The following is a 16,558-nucleotide window of genomic DNA, read 5'->3' on the forward strand; positions in this document are numbered from 1 at the left end:
ATATGAGGTAACAACAGGACCTGGCCTATGTTAAAAGTGTTTTAAAAAAGTACAAAGTGTTTGTAAGGTGTTAAGCCTGTGTTAAAAGATTATTACAATCATATATATATATATATTTTTTTAAGCGATTGTGTTGAATTGTGTTTGGGAATAAAGATAGACATGGTTTTAAAAAGGTAGTTGTAATATTTCATTCAGTACAGAAATTTGTAGGCGTCTTAACTTACTGGTAAATTGTGCCAAGAGACCACTTTTTTGGGATAAGCTATGTTTTCAACACTGTAATGTTTACATGAATTCTGATTATTTTCAGGGATATACAACATCCTGAAATGGATGTATACTGAACAAAAATATAAACGCAACATGTAAAGTGTTGGTCCCATGTTTGATGAGATGAAATAAAAGATCCCAGAAATGTTCCATATGCACAAAAAGCTAATTTCTCTCAAATTTTGTGCACAAATATGTTTACATCCCTGTTAGTGAGCGTTTATCCTTTGCCAAGATATTCCATCCACCTGACAGGTGTGGCATATCAAGAAGCTGATTAAAACAGCATGATCATTACACAGATGCACATTGTGCTGGGGACAATAAAAGGCCACTCTAAAATGTGCAGTTTTGTCACACAACACAATGCCGCATACAGTGCATTTGGAAGATATTCAGACCCCTTGACTTTTTCCACATTTTGTTACATTACAGCCTTATTCTTAAATTGATTTTTTTTATTATCCTCATCAATCTACACACAATACCCCATAATGACAAAGCGAAAACAGGTTTTTAGACATTTTTGCAAATGTATTACAAATAAAAAACAGAAATACCTTATTCACATAAGTATTCAGACCCTTTGCTATGAGAAATTGAGCTCAAGTGCATCCTGTTTCCATTGATAATCCTTGAGACGTTTCTACAACTTGATTGGAGTCCACCTGTGGTAAATTAAATTGATTGGACATGATTTGGGAAGGCACACATCTGTCTATATAAGGTCCCACAGTTGATAGTGCATGTCAGAGCAAAAACCAAGCCATGAGGTCAAAGGAATTGTCCGTAGAGCTCCAAGACAGGATTGTGTCGAGGCACAGATCTGTGAAAGGGTACCAGAAAATGTCTGCAGCATTGAAGGTCCCCAAGAACACAGTGGCGTCCATCATTCTTAAATGGAAGAAGTTTGGAACATCCTAGAGCTGGCCGCCTGGCCAAACTGAGCAATAGGGGGAGAAAGGCCTTGGTCAGTGAGGTGACCAAGAATCCGATGATCATTCTGACAGAGCTCCAGAGTTCCTCTGTGGAGAAGGGAGAACCTTCCAGAAGGACAACCATCTCTGCAGCACTCCACCAATCAGGCCTTTATGGTAGAGTGGCCAGACGGAAGCCACTCCTCAGTAAAAGGAACTTGACAGCCCACTTGGAGTTTGCGAAACGGCACCTAAAGGACTCTCAGACCATGAGAAACAAGATTCTCTGGTCTGATGAAACCAAGATTGAACTCTTTGGCCTGAATGTCAAGCGTCACGTGTGGAGGAAACCTGGAACCATCCCTACGGTGAAGCATGGTGGTGGCAGCATCATGCTGTGGGGATGTTTTTCAGCGGCAGGGACTGGGAGACTAGTCAGGATCGAGGGAAAGATGAACGGAGCAAAGTACAGAGAGATCCTTGATGAAAACCTGCTCCAGGACCTCAGACTGGGGAGAATGTTCACCTTCCAACAGGACAACAACCCTAAGCACACAGCCAGGACAACGCAGGAGTGACTTCGGGACAAGTCTCTGAATGTCCTTGAGTGGCCCAGCCAGAGCCCGGACTTGAACCCGATCGAACATCTCTGGAGAGACCTGAAAATAGCTGTGCAGCGACACTCCGCATCCAACCTGACAGAGCTTGAGAGGATCTGCAGAGAAGAATGGGAGAAACTGTTACAGATCCCCCCGGCACTTCTAACGTACCATACGGTCAAGCTGCTCCCACAACAGCTCAATAGGGTTGAGATCCGGTGACTGTGCTGGCCACTCCATTATAGACAGAATACCAGCTGACTGCTTCTTCCCTAAATAGTTATTGCATAGTTTGGAGCTATGCTTTGGGTCATTGTCCTGTTGTAGGAGGAAATTGCCTCCAATCAAGCGCCGTCCACAGGGTATGGCATGGCGTTGCAAAATGGAGTGATAGCCTTCCTTCTTCAAGATCCCTTTTACCCTGTACAAATCTCCCACCTTACCACCACCAAAGCACCCCCAGACCATCACATTGCCTCCACCATGCTTGACAGATGGCATCAAGCACTCCTCCAGCATCTTTTCATTTGGTCTGCGTCTCACAAATGTTCTTCTTTGTGATCTGAACACCCCAAACTTCGATTCGTCTGTCCATAACACTTTTTGCCCATCTTAATCTTTTTTTTTATTGGCCAGTCTGAGACATGGCTTTTTCTTTGCAACTCTGCCTAGAAGGTCAGCATCCTGGAGTCGCCTCTTCACTGTTGACGTTGAGACTGGTGTTTTGCGGGTACTATTTAACGAAGCTGCCAGTTGAGGACCTGTGAGGTGTCGGTTTCTCAAACTAGACACTCTAATGTATTTGTCATCTTTCTCAATTGTGCACCGGGGCCTCCCACTCCTCTTTCTATTCTGGTTAGAGACAGTTTGTGCTGTTCTGTGAAGGGAGTAGTACACAGCGTTGTACGAGATCTTCAGTTTCTTGGCAATTTCTCGCATGGAATAGCCTTAATTTCTCAGAACAAGAATAGACTGACGAGTTTCGGAAGAAAGTTATTTGTTTCTGGCCATTCTGATTCTGTAATCGAACCCACAATTGCTGATGCTCCAGATACTCAACTAGTCTCAAGAAGGCCAGTTTTATTTATTCTTTAATCAGCACAACAGTTTTCAGCTGTGCTAACGTAATTGCAAAAGGGTTTTCTAATGATCAATTAGCCTTTTAAAATGATAAACTTGAATTAGCAAACACAACTTGCCATTGGAACACAAGACTGATGGTTGCTGATAATGGGCCTCTATACGCCTATGTAGATATTCCATTAACTACAATAGCTATTTACCACATTAACAATGTCTACACTGTTTACAATTTGATGTTATTTTAATGGACAAAAAAATTGCTTTTCTTTCCAAAACAAGGACATTTCTGAGTGAACCCAAACTTTTGAATGGTAGTGTACAGTGGGGAAAAAAAGTATTTAGTCAGCCACCAATTGTGCAAGTTCTCCCACTTAAAAAGATGAGAGAGGCCTGTAATTTTCATCATAGGTACACGTCAATTATGACAGACAAATTGAGAAATGTTTTTCCAGAAAATCACATCGTAGGATTTTTAATGAATTTATTTGCAAATTATGGTGGAAAATAAGTATTTGGTCACCTACAATCAAGCAAGATTTCTGGCTCTCACAGACCTGTAACTTCTTCTTTAAGAGGCTCCTCTGTCCTCCACTCGTTACCTGTATTAATGGCACCTGTTTGAACTTGTTATCAGTATAAAAGACACCTGTCCACAACCTCAAACAGTCACACTCCAAACTCCACTATGGCCAAGACCAAAGAGCTGTCAAAGGACACCAGAAACAAAATTGTAGACCTGCACCAGGCTGGGAAGACTGAATCTGCAATAGGTAAGCAGCTTGGTTTGAAGAAATCAACTGTGAAAGCAATTATTAGGAAATGGAAGACATACAAGACCACTGATAATCTACCTCGATCTGGGGCTCCACGCAAGGTTTCACCCCGTGGGGTCAAAATGATCACAAGAACGGTGAGCAAAAATCCCAGAACCACACAGGGGGACCTAGTGAATGACCTGCAGAGAGCTGGGATCAAAGTAACAAAGCCTACCATCAATAACACACTACGCTGCCAGGGACTCAAATCCTGCAGTGCCAGACGTGTCCCCCTGCTTAAGCCAGTACATGTCCAGGCCCATCTGAAGTTTGCTAGAGTGCATTTGGATGATCCAGAAGAGGATTGGGAGAATGTCATATGGTCAGATGAAACCAAAATATAACTTTTTGGTAAAACCCAACTCGTCGTGTTTGGAGGACAAAGAATGCTGAGTTGCATGCAAAGAACACCATACCTACTGTGAAGCATGGGGGTGGAAACATCATGCTTTGGGGCTGTTTTTCTGCAAAGGGACCAGGACGACTGATCCGTGTAAAGGAAAGAATGAATGGGGCCATGTATCGTGAATTTTTAAGTGAAAACCTCCTTCCATCAGCAAGGGCATTGAAGATGAAACGTGGCTGGGTCTTTCAGCATGACAATGATCCCAAACACACCGCCCGGGCAACGAAGGAGTGGCTTCGTAAGAAGCATTTCAAGGTCCTGGAGTGGCCTAGCCAGTCTCCAGATCTCAACCCCATAGAAAATCTTTGGAGGGAGTTGAAAGTCCGTGTTGCCCAGCGACAGCCCCAAAACATCACTGCTCTAGAGGAGATATGCATGGAGGAATGGGCCAAAATACCAGCAACAGTGTGTGAAAACCTTGTGAAGACTTACAGAAAACGTTTGACCTGTGTCATTGCCAACAAAGGGTATATAACAAAGTATTGAGAAACTTTTGTTATTGACCAAATACTTATTTTCCACCATAATTTGCAAATAAATCCTACAATGTGATTTTCTGGATTTTTTTTCTCATTTTGTCTGTCATAGTTGACGTGTACGTATGATGAAAATTACAGGCCTCTCTCATCTTTTTAAGTGGGAGGACTTGCACAATTGGTGGCTGACTAAATACTTTTTCCCCCCACTGTATATGTGTTTGTTTTGGGCTTCATCCCCATTGTTTTCCATGACGTACCTTGTGTTGGGTGGAGGAAATAAAATCCCTAATACGTATTCCTGCGCCTGTCTTCTAATCATTTTACAACGTGACAGAATAATCAACCCATAAAAATGGAGACAGCGGGAAAGGCCGAGCTGACGACCATCGTAGAGACTGTCCAGCATCACGAGGACTGTCTCTCCAGACTTGGCAGCGCCATGGACAGAGTGCTGGCAACCATCCTGCTGTTGGAGGGGAAAGTGCAGTTCCTCCTGTCTCCAGTACCGGTTCCGGCACCAGCCTCAACACGACCACTACCTGCCTCCGTCCCATCTGAGTCGGTCTGGTGAATACCCCTGTCCCTCCCGGAGCGCTTTGACGGAGCGCCAGCAAGATGCAAGGGATTGCTTCTGCAATGTGACCTGTACCTCGCTCGCTACGCCGAGGCTGTCACTGGGAGAGACAGGGTTGCCACAATCATCTCGGCACTGACCGGAAGGGCCCTGGACTGAGTGCCGCGGTCTGGGAAACGGGCGGACCTGAGGTTTGATCATCCTGTGGAGGGCCGAGAGGAGGGTGAGCGTCTACTCCGACTACGCCAGGGATCTAGGACCACCTCAAAGTTCGCCCTGGAGTTCCGGACCATTGTGGCCTCCACCAGATGGAACCAGTCGGCTCTGGTCACCGTTTTCTGCAGCGGACTGCAGGAGGAGGTACAGATGGAGTTAGCCTGTCGTGATGACAACCTGTCACGCTACCAGCTTATCAGCATGGCGATCCGGTTGGACAACCTCCTGCGGTTCCGAAGAAGAACTGTGCGGAATCCGGAGCCCATGGCTACACCTGCTCCGTGGCCAGAGCCGATGGAGGTGGGCTCTGCACGTTTGCCCGAGGCAGAGCGTAGGAGGAATCTGGGTTGGTCGCAGGAGTGTCAGGGGAGGTGTCTCGCAGTGTCTGTCAACACCACTACGGTGGAAAGTCCGGACCACGCCACTCAAGTAAATTTACCGGAGGAATACCAGGGTTTTCTCTAAGACCCAGGCTACACGCCTGCCTCCTCATCGCCCCTGGGACTGAGCCATTGACCTGCTGTCTGACGCAGCCCTCCCGAGAGGACACGTACACTGGGGAGAACAAGTATTTGATACACTGCTGATTTTGCAGGTTTTCCTACTTACAAAGCATGTAGAGGTCTGTAATTTTTATCATAGGTACACTTCAACTGTGAGAGACGGAATCTAAAACACAAATCCAGAAAATCACATTGTATGATTTTTAAGTAATTAATTTGCATTTTATTGCATGACATAAGTATTTGATACATCAGAAGCAGAACATCATATTTGGTACAGAAACCTGTTTGCAATTACAGAGATCATACGTTTCCTGTAGGTCTTGACCAGGTTTGCACACACTGCAGCAGGGATTTTGGCCCACTCCTCCATACAGACCTTCCCCAGATCCTTCAGGTTTCGGGGCTGTCGCTGGGCAATACGGACTTTCAGCTCCCTCCAAATATTTTCTATTGGGTTCAGGTCTGGAGACTGGCTAGGCCACTCCAGAACCTTGAGATGCTTCTTACGGAGCCACTCATTAGTTGCCCTGGCTGTGTGTTTCGGGTCGTTGTCATGCTGGAAGACCCAGCCACGACCCATCATCAATGCTCTTACTGAGGGAAGGAGATTGTTGGCCAAGATCTCACGATACATGGCCCCATCCATCCTCCCCTCAATACGGTGCAGTCGTCCTGTCCCCTTTGCAGAAAAGCATCCCCAAAGAATGATGTTTCCACCTCCATACTTCACGGTTGGGATGGGTTTCTTGGGGTTGTACTCATCCTTCTTCTTCCTCCAAACACGGCGAGTGGAGTTTAGACCAAAAAGCTCTATTTTTGTCTCATCAGACCACATGACCTTCTCCCATTCCTCCTCTGGATCATCCAGATGGTCATTGGCAAACTTCAGACGGGCCTGGACATGCGCTGGCTTGAGCAGGGGGACCTTGCGTGCGCTGCAGTATTTTAATCCATGACGGCGTAGTGTGTTCCTAATGGTTTTCTTTGAGACTGTGGTCCCAGCTCTCTTCAGGTCATTGACCAGGTCCTGCCGTGTAGTTCTGGGCTGATCCCTCACCTTCCTCATGATCATTGATGCCCCACGAGGTGAGATCTTGCATGGAGCCCCAGACCGAGGGTGATTGACCATCATCTTGAACTTCTTTCATGTTCTAATAATTGCGCCAACAGTTGTTGCCTTCTCATCAAGCTGCTTGCCTATTGTCCTGTAGCCCATCCCAGCCTTGTGCAGGTCTACAATTTTATCCCTGATGTCCTTACACAGCTCTCTGGTCTTGGCCATTGTGGAGAGGTTGGAGTCTGTTTGATTGCGTGTGTGGACAGGTGTCATTTATACAGGTAACGTGTTCAAACAGGTGCAGTTAATACAGGTAATGAGTGGAGAACAGGAGGGCTTCTTAAAGAAAAACTAACAGGTCTGTGAGAGCTGGAATTCTTACTGGTTGGTAGGTGATCAAATACTTATGTCATGCAATAAAATGCAAATAATTACTTAAAAATCATACAATGTGATTTTCTGGATTTTTGTTTTAGATTCCGTCTCTCACAGTTGAAGTGTATGATAAAAATTACAGACCTCTACATGCTTTGTAAGTAGGAAAACCTGCAAAATCGGCAGTGTATCAAATACTTGTTCTCCCCACTGTATATCCCCTCTCCTACGCGGAGACCGAGGCCATGAAGACCTATGTACAGGAGAGCCTCCAGCAGGGTTTTATCCGCCCCTCTACATCACCAGCCTTCTCAATATTTTTTTTTACTAAGAAGAATGATGGGGGACTGCGCCCCTGCATTGATTATCGAACACTGAACAAAGTCACCGTTAAGTTCAGCTATCCTTTACCCCTCATCCCAACCATCATCGAACAAATGCACGGGGTGCAGTACTTCACGAAACTGGACTTCAAATCAAATCAAATCAAATTTTATTGGCCACATGCGCCGAATACAACAGGTGCAGACATTACAGTGAAATGCTTACTTACAGCCCTTAACCAACAGTGCATTTCTTTTTAACAAAAAAAGTAAAAATAAAACAACAACAAAAGTGTTAAAGTGACTATGCATAAATAATTAACAGAGTAGTAGCAGCGTAAAAGGATGGGGTGGGGGGGCAGTGCAAATAGTCCGGGTAGCCATGATTAGCTGTTCAGGAGTCTTATGGCTTGGGGGTAGATGCTGTTGAGAAGTCTTTTGGACCTAGACTTGGCACTCCGGTACCGCTTGCCGTGCGGTAGCAGAGAGAACAGTCTATGACTAGGGTGGCTGGAGTCTTTGACAATTTTGAGGGCCTTCCTCTGACACCGCCTGGTATAGAGGTCCTGGATGGCAGGAAGCTTGGCCTCAGTGATGTACTGGGCCGTACGCACTACCCTCTGTAGTGCCTTGCGGTCGGAGGCCAAGCAGTTGCCATACCAGGCGGTGATGCAACCAGTCAGGATGCTCTCGATGGTGCAGCTGTATAATTTTTTGAGGATCTGAGGACCCATGCCAAATCTTTTCAGTCTCCTGAGGGGAATAGGCTTTGTCGTGCCCTCTTCACGACTGTCTTGGTGTGTTTGGACCATGATAGTTCATTGGTGATGTGGACACAAAGGAACTTGAAGCTCTCAACCTGTTCCACTACAGCCCCGTCGATGACAATGGGGGCGTGCTCAGTCCTCTTTTTTTTCCTATAGTCCACAATCATCTCCTTTGTCTTGGTCACGTTGAGGGAGAGGTTGTTGTCCTGGCACCACACGGCCAGGTCTCTGACCTCCTCCCTATAGGCTGTCTCATCGTTGTCGGTGATCAGGCCTACCACCGTTGTGTCGTCTGCAAACTTAATGATGGTGTTGGAGTTGTGCCTGGCCATGCAGTCATGGGTGAACAGGGAGTACAGGAGGGGACTGAGCACACACCCCTGAGGGGCCCCCGTGTTGAGGATGAGTGTGGCAGATGTGTTGTTACCTACCCTTACCACCTGGGGGCGGCCCGTCAGGAAGTCCAGGATCCAGTTGCAGAGGGAGGTGTTTAGTCCCAGGATCCTTAGCTTAGTGATGAGCTTAGAGGGCACTATGGTGTTGAATGCTGAGCTGTAGTCAATGAATAGCATTCTCACGTAGGTGTTCCTCTTGTCCAGGTGGGAAAGGGCAGTGTGGAGTGCAATAGAGATTGCATCATCTGTGGATCTGTTGGGGCGGTATGCAAATTTGAGTGGGTCTAGGGTTTCTGGGATAATGCTGTTGATGTGAGCCATGACCAGCCTTTCAAAGCACTTCATGGCTACAGACGTCAGTGCTACGGTAGTCATTTAGGCAGGTTATCTTAGAGTCCTTGGGCACGGGGACTATGGTGGTCTGCTTGAAACTTGAGGAGTGCCTACAATCCGGTGCGCATTCGTGCAGGCGACTAATGGAAAATTGCCTTTTCCACGACCACGGGACATTACGAATATCTCGTAATGCCCTTTGGCCTGTCTAATGCTCCTTCAGTCTTCCAGGCCTTTATTAACGAAGTGTTTTGGTACATGCAGGGATGGGGTGTAGTTGTTATTATAGACAACATTTTGGTCTATTCTGCTGACCGAGCCCAGCATGTCTCATTAGTCAGGTCTGTGCTGGGAAGACAGTTGGAGCATAATCTCTATGTTAAACAAGATAAATGTTTGTTTTTCCAGCGGTCCGTGTCCTTTTTGGGCTACCTCATATCCACGGAGGGAGAGGAGATGGAGGAGCAACGTGTCAGCGCAGTCAGGTCATGGCTCATCCCCAACTCTGTGAAAGCAGTCCAGCGATTCCTGGGGTTCGCCAACTATTTCCGGAGGTTCATCCGTGGCTTCAGTACGGTGGTCACGCCTCTTACCTGACTGCTGAGAGGAGGTCCCCAGCGGCTTCGTTGGACGGCGGAGGCAGAGAGGGCGTTCGAGACGCTGAAGGCACGCTTCACCACTGCTCCCGTGATAGCACATCCCAACCCCTCACTCCCCTTCATCGTCGAGGTGGATGCCTCCGATGTAGGAGTCGGGGCAGTGCTGTCTCAGCGCACTGGAACCCCTCCAAAAATGCAGCCCTGCGTAAGGGACCGGCGGTCAAGAAGGCTCTGAAGGCGTGGATGCACTGGCTGGAGGGGTCCAAACACCCTTTCCTGGTGTGGACGGACCACCGCAACCTGGAGTACATCAGGGCAGCGAAGAGGTTAAACCCGAGACAGGCCAGGTGGGCTCTATTCTTCACCAGGTTCCGATTCACGCTTTCCTATTGGCCAGGCTCGAAGAACATGAAGGCGGACGCCCTGTCTCGCTTCTACGACACAGAGGAGAGGCAGGGAGAGGAGACACCCATCGTCCCTCCGTTCCGTATCATCGCACCAGAGGTGTGGGATGGGGACACCGACATACGGCAGGCCCTGCGTACGGAACCCGCACCTGCACAGTGCCCGGAGAACCGTGCCCACGGGTATGCGGGACCGCCTCCTTTGTTTGTTTTGGGCTTCGTCCCCGTTGTGTTCCATGACGTACCTTGTGTTGGGTGGAGTAAATAAAACCCCTAATAAGTATTCATGCGACTGTCTTCTAATCTTTATACAACGTGACAGAAACTCCCCAAATAAAGGTGTGCCAAGCTTGTAGCGTCATACCCAAGAAGATTCGAGGCTGTAATCACTGTCAAAGGTTCTTCAACAAAGTACTGAGTAAAGGGTCTAAATACATATGTAAATGTGATATTTACAGTTTTTATTTTTTTATAAATTTGCTAAAATTTATAAAAACCTGTTTTTGCTTTGTCATTATGTGGTATTGTGTGTAGATTGATGAGGGGAAACAACTATTTAATCAATTTTAGAATAAGGCTGTAACGTAACAAAATGTGGAGAAAGTCAAGGGGTCTGAATACTTTCCGAATGCACTGTGTCTCAAGTTTTGAGGGAGCGTGGAATTAGCATGTTGACTGCAGGAATGTCCACCAGAGCTGTTGCCAGAGAATTGAATGATAATTTCTCTACCATAAGCCGCCTCCAACGTCGTTTTAGAAAATTTGGCAGTACGTCCAACCGGCCACACAACCACAGACCACGTGTAACCACGCCAGCCCAGGACCTCCACATCTGGCTTCTTCACCTGCAGGATTATCTGAGACTAGGCCCCCGGACAGCTGATAAAACAGTGGGTTTGCACAACCGAAGAATTCCTGCACAAACTGTCAGAAACCGTCTCAGGGAAGCTCATCTGCAAGCTCGTCGTCTTCACCAAGTTTTTAACCTGACTGCAATTTGGCGTCGTAACCGACTTCAGTGGGCAAATTCTCACCTTCGATGGCCACTGGCAAACTGAAGAAGTGTGATGTTCATGGCTGAATCCCAGTTTCAACTGTACTGGGCAGTATGGCGTTGTGTGCTGATGTCAACGTTGTGAACAGAGTGACCCATGGTGTGGTGGGTTTATGGTATGGGCAGGCATAAGCTATGGACAACGAACACAATTGCATTTTATCGATGGCAATTTGAATGCACAGAGATACCGTGATGAGATCCTGAGGCCCATTTTCTGCCGCCATCACCTCTTGCTTCAGCATGATAATGCACGGCCCCATGTCGCAAGGATCTCAGTTGGTAGAGCATGGCGCTTGCAACGCCAGGGTTGTGGGTTCGTTTCCCACGGGGGGCCAGTATGAAAATGTATGCACTCACTAACTGTAAGTCGCTCTGGATAAGAGCGTCTGCTAAATGACTAAAATTAAATAAATAAAAATAAATGATCACTACACAATTCCTGGAAGCTGAAAATGTCCCAGTTCTTCCATGGCCTGCATACTCACCAGACATGTCACCCCTTTAGCATGTTTGGGATGCTCTGGATCGACATGTACGACAGCCTATTCTAGTTCCCGCCAATATCCAGCAACTTCACACAGCCATTGAAGAGGAGTGGGACAACATTCCACAGGCCACAATCAACAGCCTGATCAACTCTACGTGAAGGAGATGTGTCGCGCTGCAAAAGGCAAATGGTGGTCACACCAGACATTGACTGGTTTTCTGATCCACACCCCTATCTTTAAGGTATCTGTGACCAACAGATGCATATCTGTATTCCCAGAGATGTGAAATCCATAGATTAGGGCATAATTAATTTATTTCAATTGACTGATTTCCTTATATGAACTGTAACTCAGTAAAATCTTTCAAATTGTTGCAAGTTGCGATTATATTTATTGTCAGTGTAGATATCTTTGTTAGAAAGAATACTATATTTCCCTTGATGGAGTGATGCTGAATGTAAAAAATGGCTAAATTTACCCCACTCTACCCTACAGGTGATAACCTCATTGAGATTAAAAACTAAATCTCTTTCAAATGTTATAATGTTATACAAATAGGATCAGGAGATCTGTCAAATTTAGGACCAGAGACAACGCTGAGATTCCCAAGGATAGGAGTCAGAAGAGGGAACAGAACAGCGCTGGGCTTTGGCATGCACATGCAAACATCTGACTCACCACCTGTCAGAGACAGCAGATGAAAGGCAACGGCTAGCTAGCCTAGCGCAGCGCAGGTCAGAACGCAGCTAGCTTGGCATGTAGCTATTAATAGCCCTGGCGGTGCCTGGCTGCTAGCCCTCTCAGGCCTTAGCAAGGGATGCTTATTGTAGCTTAGCGCTAGCTTAGCTTAGCATGAACACTAGCTCTTAGCCTACAACCCTACTGAGCACCACGTGCTCGTGGGCAAGCCAAAACAATACTACATACAGGCCACTATAGACTACAGATGTCATAAATGCCAAAACAATGCTAGTATACCAAAGCAATTTAGAGTAGGTCCACAGACATTAGACAACTTCTCTTACTCACATGGTACTGTACATACACTGTAGAGTGGACAATCAATGACTACCACATAGCATAGCGCTGTTTGTCAAACTGGTACAGAACACGTGAGGCCAACATTTAAATTTGTAACATGCTGTCACACCCTGGCGCTGGGACTCTATATGTTGAGCCAGGGTGTGTTCGTTCTATGTGGTGTAATTCTATGTTGGGAGTTCTAGTTTGTTTATTTCTATGTTGGCCTGAGTGACTCCCAATCAGAGGCAACGAGTGTCAGCTGTGGCTGGTTGTCTCTGATTGGGAGCCATATTTAAACTGTCTGTTTTTCCCTTTGTGTTTGTGGGTTCTTGTTCCAGTTGGTTTTGTGTTTTGTACCGTGGACTTCACGAGTCGTTTGTTGTTTTGTTTATTGTCAGTATTTATCGCTAATGATAAATAAACATGTTCGTTCATCACGCTGTGCCTTGGTCCTCCTCTCTAACGAACGATCGTGACAGAAGAACCCACCATACAAAGACCAAGCAGCGTGTCCAGGAGCAGGCAGACTGGACATGGGAGGAAGCGCCGGGAAAGGAGATGGAGAGGTTGGCGATGGCCCAGGTGGGCAAATCGTGGTCCTGGGAGGACATGCTCGGGGGCAAAGGGCCATGGGCTAGGATTAAGGCCCTGGCGAGAGAGGAGCAGCGGCGTCAGCAGTGTCATCGTCGGACGGACGAGAGGCAACCCCAAAAAAAAATTAGGGGGGCACACGGCATGGTCGGCTGGGCAGCAGGAGGCTGCCACAGGGCGATTTGGGAGAGGAGGCCACCGGGTTTGGGGGCCAGAAGGCAGGTTGGCGGAGCCTGGATGGAGAGCGGAACCAACTTCCCGTACTCAGGCATGGCAGCATGGGACTGGGCAGGTTCCGCGGTATGCGGAGCGGCGTTCTGTGCCACGAGGTGGTCCGGCATAGTCCTGTACGAGCACCCCGCATCGTGTCGATGCGAAGGTGGGTATGCAGCCAGGACGAGTGTGCCGGCTCAGCGCTCGTGGTCTCCAATGCCTCTCCTCGGTCCCGGATATCCTGCGCCAGTGTCACGTGCTGTTATGCCAGTACGGGTACACAGCCCTGTGCGTCTGTGCGGATGCCTCACACAGAGTGTGTGAAGATAGGCATTCAGCCAGGACGGGTTGTGGCCGCACTTCACTCCAGGTCTCCTATCCGTCTCCACAGCCCGGCCCGGCCTGTTCCGGCCCCTCGCACCAAGCCTACGGTGTGCGTCGCCAGCCCGGTCCGGCCTGTTCCTGCCCCCTCGCACCAAGCCTACGGTGTGCGTCGCCAGCCCGGTCCGGCCTGTTCCTGCCCCTCGCACCAAGCCTACGGTGCGCGGCGCCAGCCCGGCCCGGCCTGTTCCTGCCCCCTCGCACCAAGCCTACGGTGCGCGTCGCCAGCCCGGCCCGGCCTGTTCCTGCCACTCGCACCAAGTCTACGGTGCGCGTCGCCAGCCCGGCCCGGCCTGTTCCTGCCACTCGCACCAAGTCTACGGTGCGCGTCGCCAGCCCGGCCCGGCCTGTTCCTGCCACTCGCACCAAGCCAGGGGTGCGAGTCGTCAGCCTGGTCCAGCCAGTTCCTGCCACTCGCACCAAGCCAGGGGTGCGAGTCATCAGCCTGGTCCAGCCCGTTCCTGCTACTCGCACCAAGCCAGGGGTGCGAGTCGTCAACCTGGTCCAGCCCATTCCTGCCACTCGCACCAAGCCAGGGGTGCGAGTCGTCAGCCTGGTCCAGCCCGTTCCTGCTACTCGCACCAAGCCAGGGGTGCGAGTCGTCAGCCTGGTCCAGCCCGTCGCTGCTCCACGCACCAAGCCAGGGGTGCAAGTCGTCAGTCCGGTGAGGCCCGTTCCGGCTCCACGCACCAAGCCAGGGGTGCGCATCGTCAACCCGGTCCGGTCCGTTCCTGCTCCACGCACCAAGCCAGGGGTGCGTATCTTCAGCCCGGTCCGGCCCGTTGCTGCTCCACACACCAAGCCAGGGGTGCGCATCGTCAGCCCGGTCCGGTCCGTTCCTGCCTCACGCACCAAGCCAGGGGTGCGCGTCGTCAGTCGGCACAACCCGTGCCTGGGTCACCGGTGCCTAATCAGGTACCGGTCAACTGCTCCACAACGGAGCTGAAGCTATCCGCTCATACTACGTCCAGTTCAGCTCCAGCCAGCGGGGCCAGACCGGACCAGGGGCGTTATGGGGGGACTATTGGAGGGTGGTGGGCAAGCCCGGAGCCAGAACCGCCGCCGAGGAGGAATGCCCACCCAGCCCTCCCCTGTTTTGCTCTGGTTGAGGCGCGGTCGCAGTCCGCGCCTTTTAGGGGGTACTGTCACACCCTGGCGCTGGGACTCTATATGTTGAGCCAGGGTGTGTTCGTTCTATGTGGTGTAATTCTATGTTGGGAGTTCTAGTTTGTTTATTTCTATGTTGGCCTGAGTGACTCCCAATCAGAGGCAACGAGTGTCAGCTGTGGGTGGTTGTCTCTGATTGGGAGCCATATTTAAACTGTCTGTTTTTCCCTTTGTGTTTGTGGGTTCTTGTTCCAGTTGGTTTTGTGTTTTGTACCGTGGACTTCACGAGTCGTTTGTTGTTTTGTTTATTGTCAGTATTTATCGCTAATGATAAATAAACATGTTCGTTCATCACGCTGCACCTTGGTCCTCCTCTCTTAACGACGATTGTGACACATGCGGCAAATACAAGTGTAGAATTTACCGTGAAATGCTTACTTACGAGCCCTTTCCCAACAATGCAGTTAAGAAGTAAGAAAATTAACAAATAGATCGAAAGAAAATAGTAAGAATAAAATAACCCAATAAAATAACAATAACAAGGCTATATACAGGTTATATACAAGGAGTACTGATACTGAGTCAGTGTACTGGGGTACGAGGTAGTTGGGGTGATTGATTGAGTTAATATGTACATGTAGGTTTGGTTAGGTGATTGATTGAAGTACTATGCACATTTAGGTAGGGGGTGAATAGCAGAAAGTCCGGGTAGCCATTTAATGAACTGTTCAGCAGTCTTATGGGTTTGGGGTAGAAGCTGTTCAGGAGTGTTTTGGCCCCAGACTTGTTGCTACGGTACCGCTTGCCTTGTGGTAGCAGAGAGAACAGACTGCGACTTGGGTGGCTGGAGTCTGACCATTTTTAGGGCCTTCCTCTGACACCGCCTGGTATAGAGGTCCTGGATGGCAGGGAGCCTTGCGGTCGGATGCCGAGCAGTTGCCACACACATTGCACTGCAATGAAAGGCATCATACAGTAGAAGACAAATGGTCTTCACATGGCTGTCCCTGAACCACTTGATGCTGCTTGTGTACCATATAGCTACAATGCTAGCGTATAAGGGAAAAGCACAGGAGACACCACATGCCTTCCATAGAGCATAGAGCTGCCATTGATCCACAAGACCTTGAGGCCATACGAGTTACATCATACTGGAGTTATGTGATACTTGACAGAAAAAATGGGGGAGATCAATAGTTGTTTTTCTCTCTTCTTGACAGGGTATATATTTATCTTATGTAAACACAGTTGAAGAATAGATCATGTAGCTAACTATCAATCATTAAGACCACCATGACTGCTCTGGTTACATGAAACATAACAATAACTTCCATGCCTGTTTGCCTAACTAGTGGCTGGATGGCTCACCTGTTTGTTGTTGTCACTGTGGGGCCTCCTGACGGACACAAAATGGCGGATCTTTCTGTAAAGAGATAGAAAGTAAAGCATATTAGATTGAGAACCATATGTAACCAGTGAACCTCCAGTTACCAGTTAACAACCTGTCAACCACCAGTTAACCATTTACACAACCAGTTAAAAACCAGTTAACAACCAATTAACTGTAAGCGGTTGTC

The 16,558-nt window shown here is 48.3% G+C and overlaps 1 protein-coding gene across 1 annotated transcript in view; it reads right to left on the reverse strand.

Annotated features, from left to right (window-relative positions):
- The window catches only part of LOC121541565 (high affinity cAMP-specific and IBMX-insensitive 3',5'-cyclic phosphodiesterase 8B-like), a 105,230-nt gene that overhangs the window by 34,514 nt on the left and 54,158 nt on the right, over positions 1-16,558 (reverse strand). The window contains exon 10 of the mRNA XM_041850657.2: positions 16,350-16,404. Coding sequence (XP_041706591.2) covers positions 16,350-16,404 — 55 coding nt within the window. The remainder of the gene's footprint in view (positions 1-16,349; positions 16,405-16,558) is intronic.

Source organism: Coregonus clupeaformis, chromosome 27, assembly GCF_020615455.1.
Source record: "Coregonus clupeaformis isolate EN_2021a chromosome 27, ASM2061545v1, whole genome shotgun sequence".
In the NCBI taxonomy this organism is placed as follows: domain Eukaryota; kingdom Metazoa; phylum Chordata; class Actinopteri; order Salmoniformes; family Salmonidae; genus Coregonus; species Coregonus clupeaformis.